Raw genomic sequence first — 23960 nt, forward strand, 5'->3', positions numbered from 1 at the left:
CATCAAGCCACTGAGGGCATCCCATCATATCGTCTCGGCCACTGTGGGCAACATCATCAACATATACCAGCTGATCAGGTGGTGGTGCGTATATAACGTCGTAACCTTTTTCCATATCCCATATACATATATTTACATATATATGCGTATATAACGCCATCTGGTCATGGGTCAATGCACATGTATAAACGGGTGAAATGTATGAAAAATACGTAAAAATTTCAATATTCCTTCCGGATAAACTTTTTTTTTAACTGCGTATTATTCTGAGACCCATGAACAATAGATAATAATAATTCTAATGGGGAATCAAGAATATAGACACCCCTAGTATCTCTTTGAATAGAGTAATTTATGAAAACTGTGTGTTTGCTCGTATCTTCAGTATAATTTGGACCATGCCAAATGAAAGAAGGGATGACCTTAACATACCTGGAGTAGGAAAACTCCGTATAATATTCTTGGCGAAGATTGCACCGTACTCTTCTAGAACCGCAAAATTCCACGTTGCTACTATTCCAACAAATTCTCGTTGGAAAATTTGCTTCTGTTACTAACGTTTTTGAAGAAGATTATATATATCAGAGTGAGTTATTTAGCTTCTGCTTCTTTGAACAAATTGAACAAGAATTTCAAGCTTCTTGCTTGTTGAAGTGAGGAGCGATTTTTGGTTAAGCTTCTGTTCTCCAACTTTTCAAACCAAGAAAGGAAGCCTTCTTGCTTTTTTTGGAATGACTAACGTTATTTTGTTCTCATTTTTGATCCATATTGAATTGTAACAAGACTTGTATAAGTCTTGTTTTGGATAATCATCCATTCCCCCTTAAGCCTAGGTTGCCACCAAGGCTTAAGTGACTACTTAGTCACTTCTTGATTTGTGGCTTCTTGCCACGTGTTGGGGGATAATTTATGTATTTTTATTCACTTATTAGTTAATTGGGTAATATCTCGTTATCTGGTAATTAACCAATTACCCGTATAATTAAGAATTATCTCAAATTACTTAAAAATACTACTCATTTTATATATATATATATCATATTATCACGGCCATATGGTACCTTGTATGGTACTAGTCCATAATTATCGGGTAGTATCGCTCGACCCGTACTTTATCCCAAATTGGTCATTTTCAACGAAACTCGTTTTCTTTAATTCGTGTACCCTTTTATCCTTCATGACACTTATTTCTCGCTTGTTATAATTAGCTTAACTACACTAACCTCAAGATAATCTCATCCCTGAGACTACGTCGATTAACTGAAGACGAAACTTTTAACGTACGAAAACACGAGATGTAACACTCCCCTCCTCCTCCAAGCGGGACAAGTGGTCCGCCACTTGGTTTTCACACCCTTTTTGATCAACAATCTCAAGGTCAAACTCTTGAAGCAATAGAACCTATCTCATCAACCGAGCCTTAGAATCCTTCTTTGTCATCAAGTAGCGTAGTGCTGCATGGTCAGTATGAACTATCACCTTGGCACCCATGAGATAAGGCCTAGTCTTCTCCATGGCGAACACTATGGCTAGAAACTCTTTTTCCGTCACCGTGTAATTAACCTGGGCATCATTCATAGTTTTGCTTGCATAATACACCGGGTGAAACATCTTGTTCACTCTTTGACCCAAGACCGCTCCTACCGCAACATCACTTGCGTCGCACATGAGCTCAAAAAGTAAGCTCCAGTTGGGTGCGGTAATAATGGGAGTGGTTGTCAGTTTGTACTTGAGAAGTTCAAAAGCTTTTCATGAATTCATCATTAAACACAAACTTTGCATCCTTTTCCAACAATTTGCACAAAGGATTCACTACCTTTGAAAAGTCCTTGATGAACCTTCGGTAGACCCCGCATGCCCAAGAAAACTCCTAACCCCCTTGACTGAAGTAGGAGGAGGAAGCTTTGAAATCACTTCAATCTTCGCCTTGTCCACCTCTATACCATGCTTTGAGATCTTATGGCCAAGGACAATGCTCTCCTCGACCATAAAGTGGCATTTTTCCCAGTTAAGTACAAGATTTGTCTCTTCACACCGGGCTAGCACCTTGTCAAAATTATTCAAACACACATCAAAGGAGTCACCCACAACACTAAAATCATCCATGAATACTTCCAAGAAATCCTCCACCATATCCGTAAAGATAGCCATCATACACCGCTGGAAGGTAGCTGGTGCATTACACAAACCGAATGGCATCCGTGAAAATGCAAAGGTCCCGTACGGGCACGTGAATGTGGTTTTCTCTTGGTCTTCCAGAGCAATCAAAATCTGGTTGTAACCTGAGTACCCATCCAGAAATCAGTAGAAGGCATGCCCAGCAAGTCTATCCAGCATTGGTCAAGAAAGGGCAATGGAAAATGATCTTTGCGGGTCACTTTATTCAGTTTTCGATAGTCCATGCACACCCTCCATCTGATGACAGTCCTGGTGGGAATCAACTTATTTTGCTCATTGGTGACCACAGTCATACCACCCTTCTTCGATACGCATTGCACCGGTAAAGTCCAAGAACTATCCGAGATGGGGTACACAACCCCTGCATCTAGCCACTTGATCACCTCTTTTTTGACAACCTCTTGCATAACCTCGTTCAAACTCCTTTGATGTTCCAAGGAGGGCTTGGCATCATCTTCAAGTATAATCTTGTACATGCAAAAGGCGGGTCTTATTCCCCGAATATCAGCTAGAGTCCATCCAATTGCCTTTTTCCTTCTTTGAAGCACCTCCAGTGTGGCATCTACCTGCACGTTAGTAAGACACGAAGAAAGAATAACAGGTAAAGTTGAACTAGGGCCCAAGAATTCATACCTGAGGTGTGAAGGCAAAGGCTTCAACTCCAATACGGGAGCTTCCTCAATTGAGGGCTTTGTTGGTGGAGTCTTTCTGTTCTCGAGATCCAAAGAAAGCTTACGGGTCTCATAAGAGTAAGAACCCATTTCGTGCAAAGCATTGACACACTCCACCATACCTTCATCCTCAGTCATATCATGGTTCAACAATACTGCTTCTAAAGGATCCTCCACATTGATCATGGCACTCGTGTCATCAACTATCACCTCCGTTACAAGATCCACAAAAGAGCAAACTTCAATACTATTCGGCTGCCTCATTGATTTGCACACATGAAAGACAACTTTTTCGTCCCACCCGGAAGGTGAGCTCCCCTGCTTCCGTATCAACCAATGCCTTCCCTGTTGCCAAGAAAGGCCTTCCCAATATTATAGGCACCTCATAGTGACTTCGCAGTCTAGAATCACAAAATTCGCAGGCAAAATAAACTTGTTAACACGGACAAGAACATCATCAATAATACCAAGAGGCCTCTTCATTATTCTGTCCGCCATTTGCAATCTCATTGAAGTAGCTCTCGGTTGACCAATACCCNAAAATATGGGACTCGGGCATGTGCCCGGAGTCGAATTCCGAGGTCTAGAGCGCAAGAAATGAATTTTTCTGTGAAATTGTTTTTCAGAAATTATTAAGGAAAATGGAAATGAAAATTGATTAAAAGACTGTGGTATCGGGCTCGTATTTTGGTTCCGACGCCCGGTACAAGTCTTATATATTGTTTAAGCGCTTTCTATAAAGTTTGGTCGAAATCGGACGTCGTTTGACGTGTTTCAGACCTAAATGTCTAAAGTTGGAAGTTCATGAATTTTGAAATGAAAATGATGAGTTTGAGGCTTGATTCAATGATTTTGATGTTATTTTGGCAATTTGATTGCTCGAGTAAGTCCGTAGGATGTTGTTGAGGTTGTGTACATGTTTGGTTTGGAGCCCCGGGGGCTCGGGTGAGTTTTGGATAGGCGTCGGATTGCATTTCTCATGTTTTGAAAAATCTGGTATGCTGGCTTCTGTGATTTTCGCAAATGCGAAGATGGGACTCGCAATTGCGAGTTCGCAAATGCGAACACTGAATCACAATTGTGAAGCTGGGGATTTTTGCATGGGATCGCAAATGCGATCCATTTGTTCGCAAATGTGAACCAGGGGATTTCCGGGCACTGTCGCAAATGCGATGGCTTGGCTCGCAAATGCGAGGGGTGGCCAATCGCAAATGCGATCATTTTCTCGCAAATGCGATCATTTTCTCGCAAATGCGAAGACTGGCCATTTGGTAAAGTTTCGCAAATGCGATCCTCAGCTTCGCATTTCCCAAAGTAGCAGACCTGGGTTCGCAATTCCAATACGGGAGCTTCCTCAATTGAGGGCTTTGTTGGTGGAGTCTTTCTGTTCTCGAGATCCAAAGAAAGCTTACGGGTCTCATAAGAGTAAGAACCCATTTCGTGCAAAGCATTGACACACTCCACCATACCTTCATCCTCAGTCATATCATGGTTCAACAATACTGCTTCTAAAGGATCCTCCACATTGATCATGGCACTCGTGTCATCAACTATCACCTCCGTTACAAGATCCACAAAAGAGCAAACTTCAATACTATTCGGCTGCCTCATTGATTTGCACACATGAAAGACAACTTTTTCGTCCCACCCGGAAGGTGAGCTCCCCTGCTTCCGTATCAACCAATGCCTTCCCTGTTGCCAAGAAAGGCCTTCCCAATATTATAGGCACCTCATAGTGACTTCGCAGTCTAGAATCACAAAATTCGCAGGCAAAATAAACTTGTTAACACGGACAAGAACATCATCAATAATACCAAGAGGCCTCTTCATTATTCTGTCCGCCATTTGCAATCTCATTGAAGTAGCTCTCGGTTGACCAATACCCAAAGTTTTGAACACGGAGTAAGGCATTAAATTTATACTTGCTCCCAAATCACACAAGGCCTTTGCGAAAGCACTCCTAATGCTACATGGAATGGTGAAAGCGGCGGGATCTTCAAGCTTTGGAGCCATCGAGTGCACAATTGCACTTACTTGATGAGTCATTTTGATGGTCTCACAATCCATAGATCTCTTTTTAGTCACCAAGTGTTTCATAAACTTGGCGTAACCCGGCATTTGCTCAAGAGATTCCACCAAAGGAACATTTATCGACAAGCTTTTCATCATCTCAATAAACTTCTTGAATTGGTTTTCATTCTTTTGCTTTGCCAGTCTTTGAGGGTAAGGTGGAGGAGGCCTTGGCAAGGGAGCCTTGGCCTTGGGCACTACCATTTCCGGTATGTCTATTACGTGTTCCCTAGACGGGTTCACGTCATTTTGAGTCTCCACCCATTATCATGAATATCTATTCTCACCTCAGCGTTCAAATTCTCTTCACGCACTTGCTCATCAACTATTGGAACATCATCATCTTGCACTTCAACCTCATCACTCACAACTTCCTTTTGCTTGGAGGTATTTACTTTACCACCTCTACTGCTCCGTGTGATCACCACCATTGCATGACTGGGATTGTTCCCACCCTTCGGGTTTACTACCGTATCACTAGGTAGAGCCCCTTTAGGGCGAGTGTTCAAAGATTGCAAAATCTGGCCAAGTTGAACCTCCAAGTTTCGGATAGAAGTATTATGGGATGCCAACTGGGCATCAGGGTCGGCGTTCTTTTTCATCATTTGCTCAAACATCATCTTGATCCTTCCCATCTCATTGTTTGACGAGCTAGGACCTTGGGACAAAAATGGAGGCGGGTTGTTTGGTTGTTGATACATCGGAAGCCTTTGAAAGCCTTGCCCCCGATTCCCTTGATTGCCATTATTCCAACCCCCTTGGTTGTTGTTTCCTCCCCAATTGTTATTGTTGCCACTCCAGTTGCCCTGGTTGTTCTGGTTGCCCCAATACTGATTGTTGTTCCCCCAATTGCTATTTCCTTGTTGGTTTTGATTCCCCCAATTTCCTTGGGATCTCCACTGCTGTTGTTGGTTTGGAGCATTGCCCCTTTATCCTTGGTAATTGTTCACACACTGGACTTATTCACTTTGTTCATCATACCCATCATCTTGGTTGAAACCACTACTACCCTGCTCATATTGATCCGGATTTCCTTGACTTTGTTGACCCCTTTGTCGCCTCTTGTTGACCAACATGTTTACCCTTCCATGGCATTTACTTGTCTTGGCGCTTGAACTTGCTGCAATTGAGCTTTTGTCAACTGGTTCATTGTTGTAGTCAACTCCGCTATTGCTTGGCCATGGTCGTGGAGCTCTTTGTGCAGGTGAATGACAGTGGGATCACCTTGTGGCACATTAGCTCGACTTTGCCAAGCTGAGTAAGTATCTACCATCTCATCCAATATCTCACACGCCTCGGCATAAGGTGTGTTCATAAATTTTCTCCATGCTAGCTGGTTCACTACACACTGACTGGTCGTGTTAATGCCACGGTAGAATGTTTGCTGGATCATTGCTTTGGTCATGTCATTGTTCGGACATTCTTTCACCATTGTCCGATATCTCCCCTATATCTCATGAAGTGGTTCATTAGGTTCCTGTTTGAAGGCCAGGATCTCATCTCTCAAATCGCCATATGCCCCGGCGAGAAAAACTTGTCGACCAACTCATCCCACGTAGTGATGGAATGGTTGGGAAGTCTTTTCGAGCCAGTCCAAAGCTTTCCCTCTAAGTGAAAAGGGAACATTCTCAATCTCAATGCATCCTCCGACACATTTGTCTGTTTGCTTCCCCAGCAGGCATCCACAAAGCCCTTAGATGTTTATATGCATATTGATGGGGAGCGCCTTGAAGTACCCTCGTTGCTCCAATAAAGTCAACATCACATATGTAATCTAGAAATTGCCCACCCGGATCCGGGGTGGGACAATTGCACTCGCGTAACCTTCATTTGGAAGCACCCGAGGAGCAACTCGTGGAGGAACTGGGGGAGGGTCTGTAATATTGTCATTGGCTTGGCGGCCTCTTCTTTGAGCTTGAGGTACTAGAGGCACCTCATCTTCACCATTATCATCTACCTCCTCCCCCAGAATAACATTTCCAATAGGATCATTGTTTGCCATGTTGTACCTGAATTGATTAACTCACACAAGTTAGTAAAACAGAAGGAATGAAAAACAAGACACAAAACTAGTCAGATAGATAGCCAAAACCATTTAGCTCCCCGACAACGGTGCCAAAAAGTGATCGGTTCCAACCCTATACTACTATAAAATGACAAGAGTGGTCGATGCAGCTTTTATTGGAAAGGTCGGGATCGATTTCCACAGAGAGCTAATATTGGTTGGAATTGGGTTTCTATCTAATCTAGCTATGTGCGTTGTTCTTAATTGCACTTCTAACCATGCTTTGTTTGGTTTCTATTCTACTTTTAATACTAAGGAATGATGAAAATAATCTAAGTACAATATTTTTGTAAGGGTTTTGTCAATTAGTAAAAAGGCACTAGGGAAGTGACTTACACCTAGGTGAGTATCTAACAGGATCTAAAACTTAGGGCAAACTTGTTATAATTGTGATCATGATATAACCATTGCACATAAGTACTCACTCTATACCTCTCGGTAGTTTGAGTGACTTTGCCCTAATTGGCTTTCTCAAGCCCAATTGGGTGTTCAAACAATGCAAGCAAAATTGGCTCAAGTCGGGTATTACTATCTCTAGATTTAACCCTTTAATTGGGGATATCAATCTCTTGAATGCACCCCAATTCCTTGTTAGCCTGAATTTCCTAGACTTAGTCTCTCTTTCTCAAGAAGAGTCTAAGTCAAATAGGCACGAATCAGTGTTTGCAACTACCAATTCAACAATTAAAGCATGAAACAAGCTAAATATCATTAACCCATAAACAATTAAGCCCTAAAATTGAAGACCCATTAAATACCCACACTAGGGTTGGGTCACAAGGGTTGGGTCACAACCCTAGATAATGGATTTAGCTACTCATAATCAAGGAAGGAATCAAAGATTCAGATGAAGTAGAAGCCATAAGAAGTAATTACAAGAGTAAAATATAAAATTAAAAGTTAACAATGCTCTAAGATTATCCTAAAAAGCAAAAAGCGGTTGTTCACGTGTTCCTCCAAACAACAGATACCTTAAAAATCTACAAAAGAACTATTTATACACAGCTGAAATTTCCGGACAAAAATGCCCCTACGGAGATTCCACTGACAGCATAATATTGAGCGCCTCAGCGCTTGGACTTCCGCGGCCGCGCAAAAGCAAGCGCGGACCGCGTTTCTTCTCTTCTGAGCTTGTTCTGGACTTGATTCCACTGGGAGCGGAAAAGCAACCGCCTCAGCGTAGTCTTCAATCGCGGCCGCGAAATATGTTCGCGGACCGCGCTCTTCATTTGAGCTCAAATCTCCAGTCCTATGATTCTAAATTTCGCCCTCAGCAAAATATGGACCGCGGCCGCGCCAGGTAATTCCACTGCTGTGCTGTTTCACCATAGGAAGCGGTGTCTGTTGAGCCCAAAAGTGCCTTCTCTAAACCTCAATCCGCTGAGAGCGTGAATATGGTCGCCTCAGCGGTTCAACTTCCGTGGCCGCACTATTTCTTTGCTGTCAGCGCTTTTAGCTCAGCTTTGAACTTGTGCAGGTTTCACTCCTTTATGAGCTGGTTATTACTTTCTTGCCTCATTTTGACCAAACACTGCAAACAAGCACAATAAGTTAGTTTTCGGGAATACTTCTACATATTTTTTATCCAAAACCTAAGCAAAAAGGAGCATAAGATAGGCTAGAATCCCTAGTTATCAGCATGCCAGCCTCGTGGATCATGGCATCTGAGAAATGAGGAGACCGCCCGGTAAGGTCGATCGCTCCAAGCGTATCCTTAAGGGCACTCTCCCTTGCTCGAGGAGTATCAGCCCCGGTCTCCTTCTCGACCCCCCAGCTTAGGGCGGAGTGACCTCACCCCCTTCTAGTTCGGGAGATTCGGCTAATACTCCCTCATCGACCTCCTCATGTTGGGACGGTTTGATTTCGGCATCCGCCGGTTCGGAGGGCCCTTGTATCATGACACCTACCCGCACACGGGCCACCAGCTTGGATTTCTCTTCTTCTTCTTCCTCGGACTCGTCCCTTAGCCGGTGGATGGAGTCCGAGGATAGAGCGTCGGTGCTTCCCTTGGGCTTGCGCGACCTCTTCTTCAGTTTTTTCTTTTTCGAGTTCGGGGAACTCGTGGCCTTTTTTCTCTTCTTTTCATCACCCTGCCTCGGAGAAGGGGACCCAAAAGGAACATCCTCATCACCGGATGGAGGCCTAATAGCAACATCTTTGGGGAGACCTACAAAAGAAAACATAACCGATAAGAATTGGAGAGCATAAGGAGGAAATCAAACATTATTACATCAGGAAAAAAAACTTACCATGATTACGAGCATCCCATCGACCCTTCGATAATTCGCGCCATGCGCGCTCAGAATATGGTCTCTATGACACTAGGACCTCGACCCACTCTTTGAGTTGAGGAATTGCATCCAGAATTCGAGACACAACTGCACCACAAAAACACTGATACGAAGGGTGGAAAGGGAAGAAATAATAAATAAAGTCTTTAAGGAGAAGTTATCCTTACGCTTCATGTTCCATTTCTCGGGAAATGGCATATCCTCGGTAGGGACCAAGTCCTGGGTCCTCACTTGAACGAATCGGCCCATCCATCCTCGGTTCCGGTCCTCATCTATAATCAAGAATAGGGCCCTGGTGGCCCGACGAACAAATTTGATTAACCCCCCTCGATATAGTCGGGGCCTGTACAAGCGGATAAGATGATCGAGGGTGAAGGCACATCCCTCGATTTTGTTTGCAAAAATATGAAGGAGAATCACTATCCTCCAGAAATAGGGGTGAATCTGATCGAGGGTCACTTCGTACCTTTTGCAGAAGGCAATAATGATCGGGTCCAAGGGACCCAACGTGAAGGGTAAGTGTAAACACTTAAAAAACCCTCCACGTGGGTAGTAACTGATTCCTCAGGCGAGAGCACCACCACGTGTTTATCGGTGCAGTTACAATTCTCTTTGACCTTGGAGAGGAGATCATCGGTGATTGTACATATATATCTCGAGACCGGTTCACATCGACCCGGTACCGAGGAAGTTTTTTCGATCTTACTAGGGGTGGACATCGGTCGGTTCGGTTCGGTTGTAAATATTATCGGTTTAACGTATCGGTTATCGGTTTACAAATATGGTAAACCGACAACCGAACCGATAAGATATCGGTTATCGGTTATCGATTAAGTGGTTATCGACCATTATCAGTTCGGTTATCGGTTTACCCGATAAGATAACTCAATCTAGAGTTAAGGAAAAAAGAGAAGACAATTCATATGTAGTAAACTAATTTCTGCGTTCTGGCCACAACTAATATTTGAAGCTTCTGCTTGGAGAAACTAATATTCAATTTGTTGAGAGTTGTAAAACAGTTTCACTTCAATACTGTCGTAATAAATGGAAACCCTACTATTGGTATTGAAATAATTTGACAACATTTCTAGTTTCCAGAAGAACAAAGAACCCAAGAAGTAAAGAACCAACTTTCCAGTTTCCAACACTACAAACATCAACATAATGTTGCTGCTAAGCCACAAAATCTACAACTAATATTCACATATTGAAGTAGTCAAGAATGGTACCAATTCGATAATATCAAACAACAGTTCAAATTCAAGTAGTAATTTCGTTAATCCTAGTTGGGTTATTGGTTAACCCATTAACAGAATTGCCAAACCGAGGCCCGAACCGATAACCAAATAGTGAAAAAATTCTAAATCGTTAACCCAATAACCCAATTTTGATAACCCAATAAATAATTAACGGTTCGGGTTATCGATTTTACCCGATATATGCCCAATCCTAGATCTTACAATCAACACCGATCGGGCACCCTCATGGGACCGACTCCTCAGGGAGTGGCTCCTCTACAGTCCCATTGCGGCAGGCTATGATGAAGAGGCTTTTTCTTTCTATGGAACAGTCTTAGAAGTTTTCGCCATTTTTAAGCAGAGATTAAGAAAAGGAGAAGGTTGTAAAAAGTTCGAGAAATCTGGACACAAAAGGTGGAAAGTGAAGAGATTCTTAGAGAACAAGAGTAGAAGAAGCTTTTTTGAACATAAAGTTTGAATGAGTGAAAGTTGGGATATTTATAGTTTGCTAATGACGGTTCAAAACCACTAGTGGCCGACCAACAATAACACACATATAATGCCTTGGAGACTGGACCAACGGGACATTTCAGTGACCTTTTGTCGCTTACGTCATGATCTATCAGAGCGAGGTTCGTAAGTTCATATTGTTTCTCATCATCTTCTCTCCGAAAAACGAGGGGACTATCTGCATACGGTCGAAACCAGGTTCGTCCATTGTTTGACCAATCGAGGCTGAAACATGGTAGGTCAAAGCTCGAGCTCGGGTTATATCAAACTGAGGCAAAAAATTAGATCGTCAAGCTCGTGACCCAGAGACCGGGCAAGATCAAGATCGAGGGGAACTTATCGAGCCAAATAACGGAAAGTCAAAATATCCACAATCGGTCAAGGATCACGACAAAAATCTCGGCACGTATCAAGAAGAGGCCGATTATCTGGCAAATTATGAGATTTTTTACCTTGTATAGAATTATGCTAAAAGCAGAACACCCCACTATATAAAGGGGGAGTTCTGATCATTTGTAAGACACATTGTAACACGCAAAAAGAAAGCAATATACTGATCATTTCTAGCTCTCATCATCTTGTTGTTCAGTTTTAATGCTAGTTGAGTCATTTCTTGGCTTGAGGGTGATCAAACTCAGAGGCTAAGGCTGTTCAATTTTTATGGTTTGCATTTATTTTATTATCGTTAATATCAATATTAATATGTCTTCTTGTTTACCCTAAAATTGGCTAACAATTGAATTTATACGCGGTTTTAATGACACATGATATAACTTGATACAAATTGAGAGGAATAAATTAGTATTGAAATAGACAATTAAAGAACAAATGCAAACCACACAAATCTAAAAGCCATGGCCCTCGATTTCTGTCACCCTTGAACCAAATAAGTATCAACTGGCTTAAGAACAGAATATCAAGACAATGATAACTAGAGAATGACAGTATATTGCTTTAAATTGCGTGAATATGATGATGTTTACAAATGACCAGACTCCCCTTTATATAGTAGGGGAGTCCTACTCTAGCTTTATCTCTAGGGTGTGTCTTTATGTGTCTAGTCAAACTACCCGTACCGCTACGGTCTCCTAGTAAATTTATGCGCCAGCAAACTCCCACAAGTTTTACACTAGCCTTATTTTGTTCTCTTACTTGAGTAAAAAAGTTCCAAACAAGTGATATTTCGGGGCGTTTAGAAGGTTGTCTATTAAAAGTAGGGGTTTCTACAGGTGGGTCGGGCGGGGCATCAGTTGGGTTATTAGCAGGACTAGTACGTGTATCATCTAAATCCGGTTGGGTTTCATCTACATCATCATTTTCCTCATCATTTTCAAAGATAGTTTCATTAGGATAAAGAGCATTCATAACTTCTTCATTTAATTGTTGACCTGGTGCAACATCATGGCAAAATTCGCTATCGAAAAATTGAAAACAAGGGTTATCACTATCAAGAATAATAGGTGGAGGAGGACGGGTAACAGGTCTGGGTCGGGGAGCCGGGGGAAGGGCAGTAGCTTGGCGACTAGATTCACCAATTTTAGATTTTCCCTTACCACCAAATATTTTTTTCAAAGAAACGGCCATATTAATTATAATTATACAAACTAAAACAAACAAAACTATATTCTTAAAACTTAAGAGTTGGAACGAGTTTACCGGATTGATGAACAACTTCTTGAAAATTGAAAATCGTTGAAGACTTGAAGACTTGAATACTTCAATTCACCAACTTCACAATTTTTCACGAAATTGCAATAATAAAGTAAGCAATTATAGAAGATAATTAGATATAGATTGAGAGAGATTGATGAATTTGTGAGTAAAAATGAAAGAATGAGGGGGTATTTATAATTGAGAATTGGGAAAAAGTATAATTATATAAAGTTTGGGTTAAAATAAAGTTTGGGGGCCAAATGGCTTTTTTTTAAACTCCCAAACGGCTATTTTTTGATGGCCAACGGCTAGATTTTAAAATTTGACCGTTGGTCATTTTTAAAAAAAAAAAAAAATTAAAATATAGCCGTTGAGGACCATTTGGCCCGTTAGGCCCGGTTGAACCGGCCCAAGCCCGCCTGCCGGTCCCGGGATTAGCGGTCCCGGGCTCGTGGGCTATTTGTGTAGGACCGGCCCGCTACGGGCTTAATGCACCATTTGGGACCGGCCCACTGAGACCGTCCCGTTAGGCCCGCGGTCCCGGGCCGGTTCCGGGATGGGCCCGACCCACAGTACACTCTTACAAGCAAAATTGGGCTGCCTTTGTGCGCAAGGCCCTCGATTCCTTTGGATCTGAGGGAAGCTTTCTGGTCTTCAAATACTCCATGTATTTATTTCTCCAATCCCAAGTCAAGCTTGTGGAGTTTATTTCAGCGTGACCTTCTTCTACTACCGACCTCATAAGCTGTACGATCGCCCCGAGTTGAGCTTGTTATCTTCAACCGACGACCCTAAGTTCACAATGGAATCGGCTTCGCTATTTTGATCTCGGGGCACATGCTGCAAAGTCCATTCTTGAAACGATGCAATGTAACTTGTAGCTTGTCCAAGTACCTTTGCATTTGTTCTTCCCACACCTCGAATGTTCCATTTACTTGGTTTACCACAAGGAGGGAGTCACATTTAGCCTCGATCACCTTTGCCCCCAAGCCTTTGGCTAGTTCGAGACCTGCAATCATGGCCTCATATTCGGCTTCGTTGTTAGTCAATTTTACAGTTCTAATAGATTGTCTAACTATATTGCCCGTGGGCGGCTTCAGTACAATGCCAATTCCGGACCCTTTTACGTTTGAGGCACCGTCCGTAAAGAGGGTCCAGATTCCCGAAGATGTTTCCGAGTTTACCAACAACTCCCTTTCAACTTCGGGTATTAGGGCCGGTGTAAAGTCGGCCAAGAAGTCTGCCAAAATTTGATATTTAATGGCCGTTCAGAGTTGATATTCGATATCGTACTCGCTGATTTCTATGGCCCATTTGGCCAATCGTCCCGAGAGTTCAGGTTTATGCATTATATTTTGTAAAGGGTAGGTTGTTACAACACATATAAGATGGCACTGAAAATATGGCTTCAGTTTCCTAGAGGCACTTAGCAAAGCGAGTGCCAATTTTTCTAGGTAAGGGTATCTAGTTTTGGCCTCACCTAAGGTCCTACTGACATTATAAATTGGAAATTGCGTACCTTGTTCTTCTCGGACTAGGACTCCACTTACCGCTATTTCCGATACCGCTAGGTGCAAGTACAGTTAGGGCTGTGCATAATTTGGTAAATACCGAATTACCATACCGAAACCGAATATTTTGGTATTTGGTATACGGTATTTTGGTATTTGGTATGGTATTTGGTTTAAGTTTTAAAAAAAATTGGTATTAGGTATGGTATTTGGTATTTTAAAATAAAATACCGAAATACCGATACCGTACCGAAATATATATTATATTACACAAAACACATATTATCAATTATAACATAAATGTAAAAAATCTACAATTTTACTTTCCTTTATTCTCTAAGTTCATCAATTAACTCTAAACAAGTAACAAGATATTTCTAATGATCAAATATTCTTTTATGTACAATTTTCTTTATTTGGGTCGATATTTGCTAGCTTCGGACAAAACTTTTGTCAACAAACATTTTCAGTTTTGTATTTTTGAGTACTTTAATTAAGAATATTAGAGTCTATGGCTCTATGCACTAGTTAGTATTCAAACCGAATCTACCGAAGTTACCGAACCGAAAGGAGAAAAACCGAACCATACCGAATTAAATTAGGTATGGTATTGGTAGATGATTTTAAGAAACCGAATACCGAAAATACCGAACCGAAATATCTAAATACCGTACCGTACCGACCGACGAACACCCCTAAGTACAGTCGTTCATCCGCCCTCGGTGGGTGAAACAATGGTGGGCTCGACAAGTATCTCTTAAGTTCCTCTAAAGCTCGTTGACATTCTGAGTCCATGTGAAGTTGTTTTTCTTTTTCAGCAACGAGAAAAATCGATGGCTTTTATCGGACGACCTCGAGATGAATCACCCCAAGGCTGCAATGCGCCCGGTTAGCCTTTGTACAACCTTCACATTATCCACTACTGTGATATCCTCGATAGTTTTGATCTTATCGGGGTTGATCTCGATCCCTCGATTGGATACCATGAATCCGAGAAACTTGCCGGACCCGACCCCGAATGCACATTTTTCTGATTCAGCTTCATGTTGTATTTCTTCAATATACTGAAGGTTTCTTGCAAATGCTTTAAATGGTCCTCTACTCGCAGAGACTCAACTAGCATATCGTTAATATAAACTTCCATGGTTTTTCCTATTTGTTCCTCGAACATTCGGTTTACTAGTCGTTGGTAAGTGGCATCATCATTTTTTAATCTGAATGGCATTATGCTATAGCAGTATGTGCCATATTTAGTGATGAAAGAGGTTTTTTCTTGGTCGCCCGTGTTAATCTGTATTTGGTTGTACCCATAATAAGCATTGAGAAAACATAAAGTCTCGTAGCCGGCCGTGACGTCGATCATGCGATCGATGTTAGGCAAAGGGAAAGAATCTTTGGGTAATTCTTTATTTAGGTCTTTATAATCTATACACATTCTAACGTTTGTTCCCTTTCTTAGGAACCACGACTACGTTTGCTAACTATTCCAGGTATTTGACCTCCCGGATGGATCCTTTTTTAAGGAGCTTAGTTACCTCATCCTTGATGAAGGCATGTTTGATCTTGGACTGGGGTCTCCTTTTTTGTTTTACCGGGCGGAACTTTGGGTCCAAGCTCAGTTTGTGAGTAGTGATCTCCGGTAGGATCCCTGTCATATCGATATTAGACCAAGCAGAACAATCCATATTAGCTATAAGAAACTAAATGAGTTTTTTCCTGAGCTCGGGAGTTAACCCCGTGCCCAGGTATACCTTCCGATCGAGCAGATGTTCGATCAGCACGACCTGCTCCAGCTCTGCGGCCGTTGACTTGGTAGCATAGGAATCATCGGAGGAGATAAAGGATAGAGGAACCCGAAGTTGTCATCTTCGTTAATCCCTTCCTTGTCCGATTGGGTCGAAGCTGGCATCGATGATTGCTATTTGGATTCCTATTTTGCTTTCGAACCTGAGTCCTTCGTCGATGAGAGTGTTGATATTGGAATTACCTTATCGATGACAAACCTTTCCTTCGCGGCGGGTTATTCCCCGTAAACCGTCTTTATCCTATCTGATGTTGGAAATTTTAATACCTGGTGGAGGGTCGAAGGTACGACCCTCATGTTGTGGATCCATGGTCTCCCGAACAGGGCGTTGTATCTCATGTCCCCCTCGATTACATAGAACTTGGTTTCCTAGATGGTACCGACAATGTTACCGACAACGTTATTTCTCCTTTAGTAGTTTCGCAAGCCATGTTGAATCCATTTAGCACTCGGGCCGCAGGTACGATCTGGTCTTGAAGGCCGAGTTGTTCTACGACCCTCGATCGAATGATGTTGGCCGAGCTATCTGGATCAATTAGCACATGTTTAACGCTAGTTTTATTCATAAGTACAGAAATTACCAGTGCATTTATGAGGTTGCATGATTTCTTCTGCATCCTCGTCGCTGAAAGATAGAGTTCCTTCTGGTAAGTAATTTCGAGTTCGTTTTTCTCTTGTGATTGACACTTTGGTGCGTTTCGTCATCGGTCCTTGAGGAACATTGACCCCTCCGATGATCATATGGATGATGTGCTTTGGTTCGTCTTGTCCGTTTTGTTTGTTGGAATCCCTATTTCTGAAGTGATTCTTAGCTCGGTCACTCAGAAATTCTTGAAGATGACCGTCGTTGAACAAACGGGCTACTTCCTCCCTCAATTGTCGACAATCCTCCGTCTTGTGGCCATGTGTGCCATGATATTTGCATATTTGGTTGGGATCCCTTTGTTCTGGATCAGTTTGCAAAGGTCGAAACTGCTTGGTATCTTTGATGCGTCCAATGGCCAATACGATGGCCATTGCGTCCACATTAAAGTTGTACTCCGAAAATCGTGGTGCTTCTTTGGGACCGATAGATCTTTCAAAGCCGTTTTTACTCATGAGTCCCCGTGAACTTTGACCTCGATCATTTCTCCTTTAGTTTCGTCCAGAGTTTTGCCCAGATCCGCTATTCCTATGGTCTCCATTATATGGTTGATATCGATCTCTATTCGACCTTGGCTCTCGGTCGATATCCCTCTTGATTCTATCGACGGGTCTGATAGGATAAACGGACCCAGAAGAAGCCCCCAGTTGATCATCCTCAACCCTGATCTTCGACTAATACCGATTGTGCACATCGGCCCAAGTGACAGCTGGGTATTCGATCAATTTTGCTTCAACTGTGGTGAAGCCAATGAACTTCGAACGTTAAGACTTTGAGTGAAAGCTTGAACAACCCAATCATCGGCGACCGGTGGCAATTCCATCCGTTCCATTTGGAACCGGGATGCGAATTCTCTGAGCATCTCGTTGTCCTTCTGCCTTACTTTGAAAATGTTCGACTTCATGGTTTCAACCTTGATGGCCCCGGCGTGTGCCTTTACAAAAGAATCTGCAAGCATAGCAAACGAGTCAATAAAATTAGGCAGTAAATTATGATACCATATCATTGCACCCTTCGATAGAGTCTCCCCGAATTTCTTCAGCGAGACGGATTCGATCTCGTCATCTTCCAAGTCATTTCCTTTAATAGAACACGTGTAAGAGGTGACGTGTTCGTTTGGATCAGTCGTCCCATTATACTTAGGGATTTCGGAATGCGGAACTTCTTGGGGATTAGATTCGGAGCCGCACTCGGGGGAAAAGTTTTTTGTACGAACTTTTTGTAATGCAATCCTTTCAATATTGATGGTGCCCCCGTGATTTGGTCAACCCTGGAGTTATAGGTCTCCACCTTCTTGTCGTTTTCCTCTGTCTCGATTCGCTTGGTCAGTTCTTCGAGCATCTTTATGATAGCAGGATTGGTCTCCGATTCCTTCTCGTTTGATTCCCCCGAAACCGATTCGACCCTATGTACGATTTCCTGGGATGGCTCGAGTTCGACCCTGCTCGGTGTGTGGTTCTGTTTTTGGAGCTGGGCTATTGCTGCCTGCTGAGCCTGCAACAATTAGAAGATCGCCCGCAAGCTGATCCCGCCATCTTCACCGTCACATGCGCTTTGAGTAGCCGATTGGGCATCCCTGCGAACGCTGCTTTCGGGATCGACGGCCAGATTTCCATTGATGGCTACATGTGAATTGACGTCAATTGGATCTAAAGCGGAAATTCCGTTGAGGCCAACAGGGGCTACAATGTTTCCTAGTGCAAAGTTCTCATTTTTGTCGTGGTGGCCGAGATCATTGTCAATGTGTTGAGGTGCTGGCTGAGAGTTTGACATTTTTTAATCATGTAATCAAAGATACTTTAAAGAACAAGTGTAAAATAGTGTGTGTCACGAAAGTTTGTACTAGGTAATCACTATTATCCTTAGCCCCACGGTGGGCGCCAAGCTATTTACCCTAAAATCGGATCACAATTGAATTTATACGCGGTTTTAAGGACACATAATATAACTTGATACAAATTGAGAAGAATAAATTAGTATTGAAATAGACAATTAAAGAACAAATGCAAACCACACAAATTGGACAGCCTTGGCCCTCGAGTTCAGTCACCCTTGACCAAATAAGTATCAACTGCTTAAGAACAGAATAACAAGACAATGATAACTAGAGAATGACAGTATATTGCTTTATATTGCGTGAATATGATGATGTTTACAAATGACCAGACTCCCCTTTATATAGTAGGGCAGTCCTACTCTAAGTACAATTCTGTATGAGGTAAGAAATCCCATGATTGGCTAATTAATCGGCCTCTTCTCGATACGTGCCGGGATTCGTGCCGTGATCCTCGCCCGATTGCGGATATTTCGTCTTTCCGTTATTCGACTCGGTAAGCTTCCCTCGATCTCTATCTTGTTCGGTCTAGATCTTGGTCGATCTCGATCTTAATTGGTCTCAGTCTTAATCGGTCTCAGGGGTACGGGCTCGGCAACCTAACTTTGCATCATAGTTCGATATAATCTGAGGCTGAACCTTGGCGTATCGCGCTCCAGTCTCGATCAATCATACAAAAAGGGCAAGCTCGATTTTGACCGTATACACTTCTTAATTTGTATCAAGTTATATCACGTATCCTTAAAACTGCGTACAAATTTAATTGTTATCCAATTTTAAGGGTAAACATATTTGTGTAATAGTTTCGTTTGCTGTGTGTAGTGATAACGAGTTTATAGCCAAGCCCATACATATATCAAATATAGAAACAACTGGAAATAAACACAATGAGAAAACTCGCAAGAAAGTATTGTTAGTCGCTGCGTCAATTTTCAAAACTTTTGTTTATTTGGAGTATAGACCTTGAAAATAATAAAGGTTGGTTACACGACATAAACGGTAGAAAGTCTAGATAAAATTAAAAAAAATTAATAATACTGGAGATTAATTCTCTAATTCCCTAAAATCTCTAAGAATCAATAAATCTTCAGTTAAGAATTAAAATGAACGATCCGTACATACAACTCTAACTAGTGAAATTAAATCAAATGTCTTGTGTGGAACTGCAGATAAGCGTAATATTCGAAAAGCTTCAAATTTACTTTAAAGCTACATTATCTATTATTGTAATAAAATGAATTTGATAGCCAGTTTGGCCAAGCTTCTCCAAGCTGAAAAATAATTTTTTTAAAAAAGTATTTTTGGGTAGAAGTAGAATCAATTTTGGAGAAGCGGAAAAAAATAGCTTCAACCCATAAACACTTTTTGAGAAGCACTTTTGAGAAAAATAAATTTAGAAGCACTTTTTAAAAGTTTGGTCAAACACTAATTGCTGCTTAGAAGTATTTTATTAAATTAATTAGACAAATACAAACTGTTTCTCACCAAAAATACTTTTGAAAAAAAGCACTTCTCAACATAATCGAATTTTTTCAGCTTGGCCAAACAGGCTATGAATAGAGCAGAATTATTAACACAACTAATTTTTGGTTAATTGATTAATAAGTACTACTATGTATTGCAAAATTCAAGAGGATAATGTAAGATCTGAAATTTAAATGGAGTAATAATGTAAGAAGTTAAAACGTGGTGGGTAGGCGCTATTGGAATCATTTCACTAATTCAAAAATCAAAAAAGGGCTCTAATGAGGGAACGGTCGAAAATTCAAAATTGTTCAAAAACGAAGCGGGCTACATTTGTTTATTTTGCATGCATGAAAATAACTCACTTTCTCTCTCTAAACATTTTTGAAATTTGAAAACAGCTCTCAGCGCTCCATTTATACCCGCCCCTCACTCTTTCTTTCACCTCTCTCTTCTCTCTCTCTCTCTCTCTCTCTTGAATAAGCAGTAGCTTAAATCTGAGCATCTAATTTTCATCGGATTAAGCCTAAAAAAACTCCACTGAATTATTCATTGTAAGCTTCTCTTAATTTTCTGGCTATGAATGTGCTCATTCTAACATAGATTTAATCTTCTTGTTTTTCATGAGTATACATTTGATTTGCTGTTAAATAATCTGATTAATTTCGTATCAATTGTTCATTATCGATGCATTTCTTTACATAATTAAGTTCATCCTTAGTTTATGGCATTGGCAGATGAAGCCTTGGACAGTGGATTTAGGTGCATTCACAGATTCAGTGTCTTTAAGATATAGCTGAAATTTGACATATATTCTATGGTCAATAAAAGACCAATCGGTTCATTGGTCTAGTTTGAACTTAGAAGTACAAATTAAGACTGACATGGGTTGATAGAATGATAGTATTATTTTCCATGTAGTATATGTTATGTTAAGTTTCATCAAACAGTTTAATAATTAAGCTGTGGCTAGTGTTGTAGTTGTGATCCAATGTGGTCGTTTCTCCATAATCATGGATTTGTTTTAGCATGTCCATTTGAATTCTTATTCATTCCACTTAGCCCCGAGTAGTTTGTATAGAATCAGTTTCAAGATCTTTCGAATCCTTGATAGATCTTTCTTCTGGCTTACTCATTGATTCAGCTAAAAATGCTTACCTTTTTTTAACCTTATGAACTTCATCTATGTACCTATCTATTTATTTTCGTCCCCTCACACCTTATCGTGTTAGCTAATGATGATTACGTTTGTTTGTTGTTTCTGTTCAAGCATTTTTAACAGATGAATTCTAAGGCTTATGAATTTATAGATGCTTGAGAATTTGATTATTCTTTTCTTTTTTGTTATGATTTGTAATTGACCATTACCTGTTTGATATTTGTACCCAGAATAATGGACTCTTTGCCTGATGCCATTGTCCAGTGCATCCTATCCAACATAACCAATGCAAAAGATGTGGCTTCTTCTTCTTGTGTATCAAGACGGTGGAAGGAGTCAATTCCTTATCTCAATAGGCTTGTCTTCACTCGTAACGTTTTTGACAACCTTAAGAAGTACTCTCCTGATGACATTGTTCGGCACATGGTTTCATCAATTATTCGATTGGAAGAACTTGTTGTATACTGCCCCTTTACTGGTTCTGGCCTAGCGTCGTGGCTTTCATTGGCAGGACTTTCTCTACGGAGGCTTGAGCTAAAGATGGACGACAACCTCATCGAGCAGAATGCCGGCTCCAGGAACCCCTCAAAGTTGGACTGTATCACAGCAGCAATGAATTTGGAATCTTTGAAACTTTGGGGGGTGAATATGACACATTGCCCCAAATGGGACACTTTCTATAGGCTTAGAGATCTTCAAATTGTTGGTACGGTAACAGATGACTCCACCCTCTCTGCTGCATTAAGAGCTTGCCCCAATTTGAGTAACCTGTTGCTCCTTGGTTGTGAGGGACTGAAATATGTTTCTATTGAGCTTCCTCAGCTGGAGGTGTGCAACCTTGATTTCAATGGCTTAGGTAACTGCTCCCTTTATCTCAATTGTCCAAAAATTCAGAATCTTGAAGTGCAAGGCTGTAGTTGGATCAGAGTCCTTGAAACTCGATTACTCCGAAACCTTTCCATTTCCAACACTTCAGGTATTGAAAAATTCCATTTTTTGATACTCCACTATTTTTGTGCTTTACTTTCAAACAGTATCACAAACAACCAATCTTTTATTGTAGGACGGGTTAATGGTGTAGTTTTTGGAAAGCTTGTGGCACTTGAGTCTTTGGAGATGAGAGGAGTTCAATGGTGTTGGGATGCAGTAAACGAAATGCTTCGATTGTCAAGTGAAGTCAAACATCTCTTCATGAAGGTGGAATTCACTGGTGATTCTGATTCCCTTCAGCCATTTCCAGAGATCGACTTTGTTGATTTCTTTAACAGCCACCCCAAGCTAACAAAATTTGACATCCATGGCGCCATGTTTGCTGCGCTTTGCCAGAGAAACAGTTTGAAAAATGTGAGTCTTCTGTTTCTCATTGCTCAACAGTTCATATAGTGCACTTAATGTCTGTTTTAACTAGCCTATGACATTCAAAATCTTGGATGTTTGCAGGTGGACTACAGATTTATGATCCCTTGCCTTGAGGAGGTTGTAGTCACCGTGAGATCGCCACTGAATGCTGAACAGAAAATGAGTACACTCGAGTCTTTAATCCAGTATGGAAAGAAGCTGAAGAAGCTGAGAATAAAAATTCTTCAGATGAAGAGCAGCCATAGCAGTACAGATGATTTTTTTGAGGAAATTTGCAGATTCACACGTATGAATCGCAGGATTGTTTCAATCGAATAATGATTGAAAATTTTCCCTTTCCCCCCTTTTCCTTGGGTTTCTTTTCATGGGAGGAGGGATCCTTCTTCTGTTGATTTTGATAGGAACATTCTTGGACCATTTCCTTGTAAGTTCCAACAAGTTTGTACTTTGATTTATGTAGCTTATAATTTTTAACCAGACTAGGGGCTCAAACTGCCTTGCATTTTTAACCGGACTAGAGGTAATTGTTATGTACTTGGAGAAAACCATTGATGAGTTGCTTACTTCATATAAGGAAATGGGATGATTGCTTTTCTAGAAATTGAGATGCATACTTTTCAATTCTTGGCATGATACTGCAAAGATATAATACCAATTACAGATGTGACACATTGATGGATGTTCTTCAGCTTGGAAATTGTTTCTTCAGCTTGAAAATTGTTGTCTCTTTTGTCTTTTTATTTTCTTGAGCCGAGGGTCTTCCGGAAACAACCTCTCTACTCCCTCGTGATAGAGATAAGGTTTGCGTACACACTACCCTCCTCAGACCCTACTAGTGGGATTTTATTGGGTTGTTGTTGTTGTTGCATTTTGCTGGTTCATTTGCACCTTATTGTTGTAGGTCTTGTATCCAGTGTAGTACAAGAAGCTCTTAGTAATCTAAGCTAATTTTTTTTCCTCACGACTAAGATTGGGATAGGGATGTCTTTCGGTTTGGTTTTCCCAAAGATCTCAAATGTGGGAAGTAAAATTATAAATTCTTCTATGTTCTTGAGAAGTTTAGCTTCAATCAATCTTCATAGCAAATCATAACCTATGCCACTAAGGGCTCATTCTACATTTGGCACAAGAAAACATAATCTCTGTAAAATTCTGGATTATTTAATACAAATGTCTGATTACTTTGTTTTCTGCACAACTACTACCCTGTAACTTAAGGAAAATTTGCATATTATTTTTTGGAATATAATATGGAAAAAGAATACACATGCTGGCAATAAATTTTGAAGAGTACCTAAATTGATAAAAATACCCTCAAAATTAAAACTATGTTATTATAAAAAGGCACCTCTCTTAACCAATTTTTTTATTTATTTAAAAAAGAAAGCATTATATAGTAGTAAGAACTAATATAGTGATAATTCTTTAAATTTTGAATTAAAAAAGATGTAAAACTAAAACTTGTACATATATATAATTAGTGAAACTGCTTATTGACTCGACATCACAC

At 40.9% G+C, this 23960-nt stretch overlaps 1 protein-coding gene across 1 annotated transcript; it reads left to right on the plus strand.

Moving 5' to 3' along the window:
• The first annotated feature begins 20352 nt into the window (after positions 1-20352).
• Positions 20353-23071, plus strand: LOC109243029 (F-box protein At1g10780). Its single transcript, XM_019409921.1, has 4 exons — positions 20353-20486; positions 21322-22067; positions 22155-22435; positions 22532-23071. Exons 2-4 carry the CDS (start codon positions 21326-21328, stop codon positions 22766-22768), a joined length of 1260 nt encoding a protein of 419 aa, XP_019265466.1. The 5' UTR covers positions 20353-20486; positions 21322-21325; the 3' UTR covers positions 22769-23071.
• Positions 23072-23960: the final 889 nt, after the last annotated feature.

The sequence above is a fragment of the Nicotiana attenuata genome, unplaced genomic scaffold, assembly GCF_001879085.1.
Source record: "Nicotiana attenuata strain UT unplaced genomic scaffold, NIATTr2, whole genome shotgun sequence".
Lineage (NCBI taxonomy): Eukaryota > Viridiplantae > Streptophyta > Magnoliopsida > Solanales > Solanaceae > Nicotiana > Nicotiana attenuata.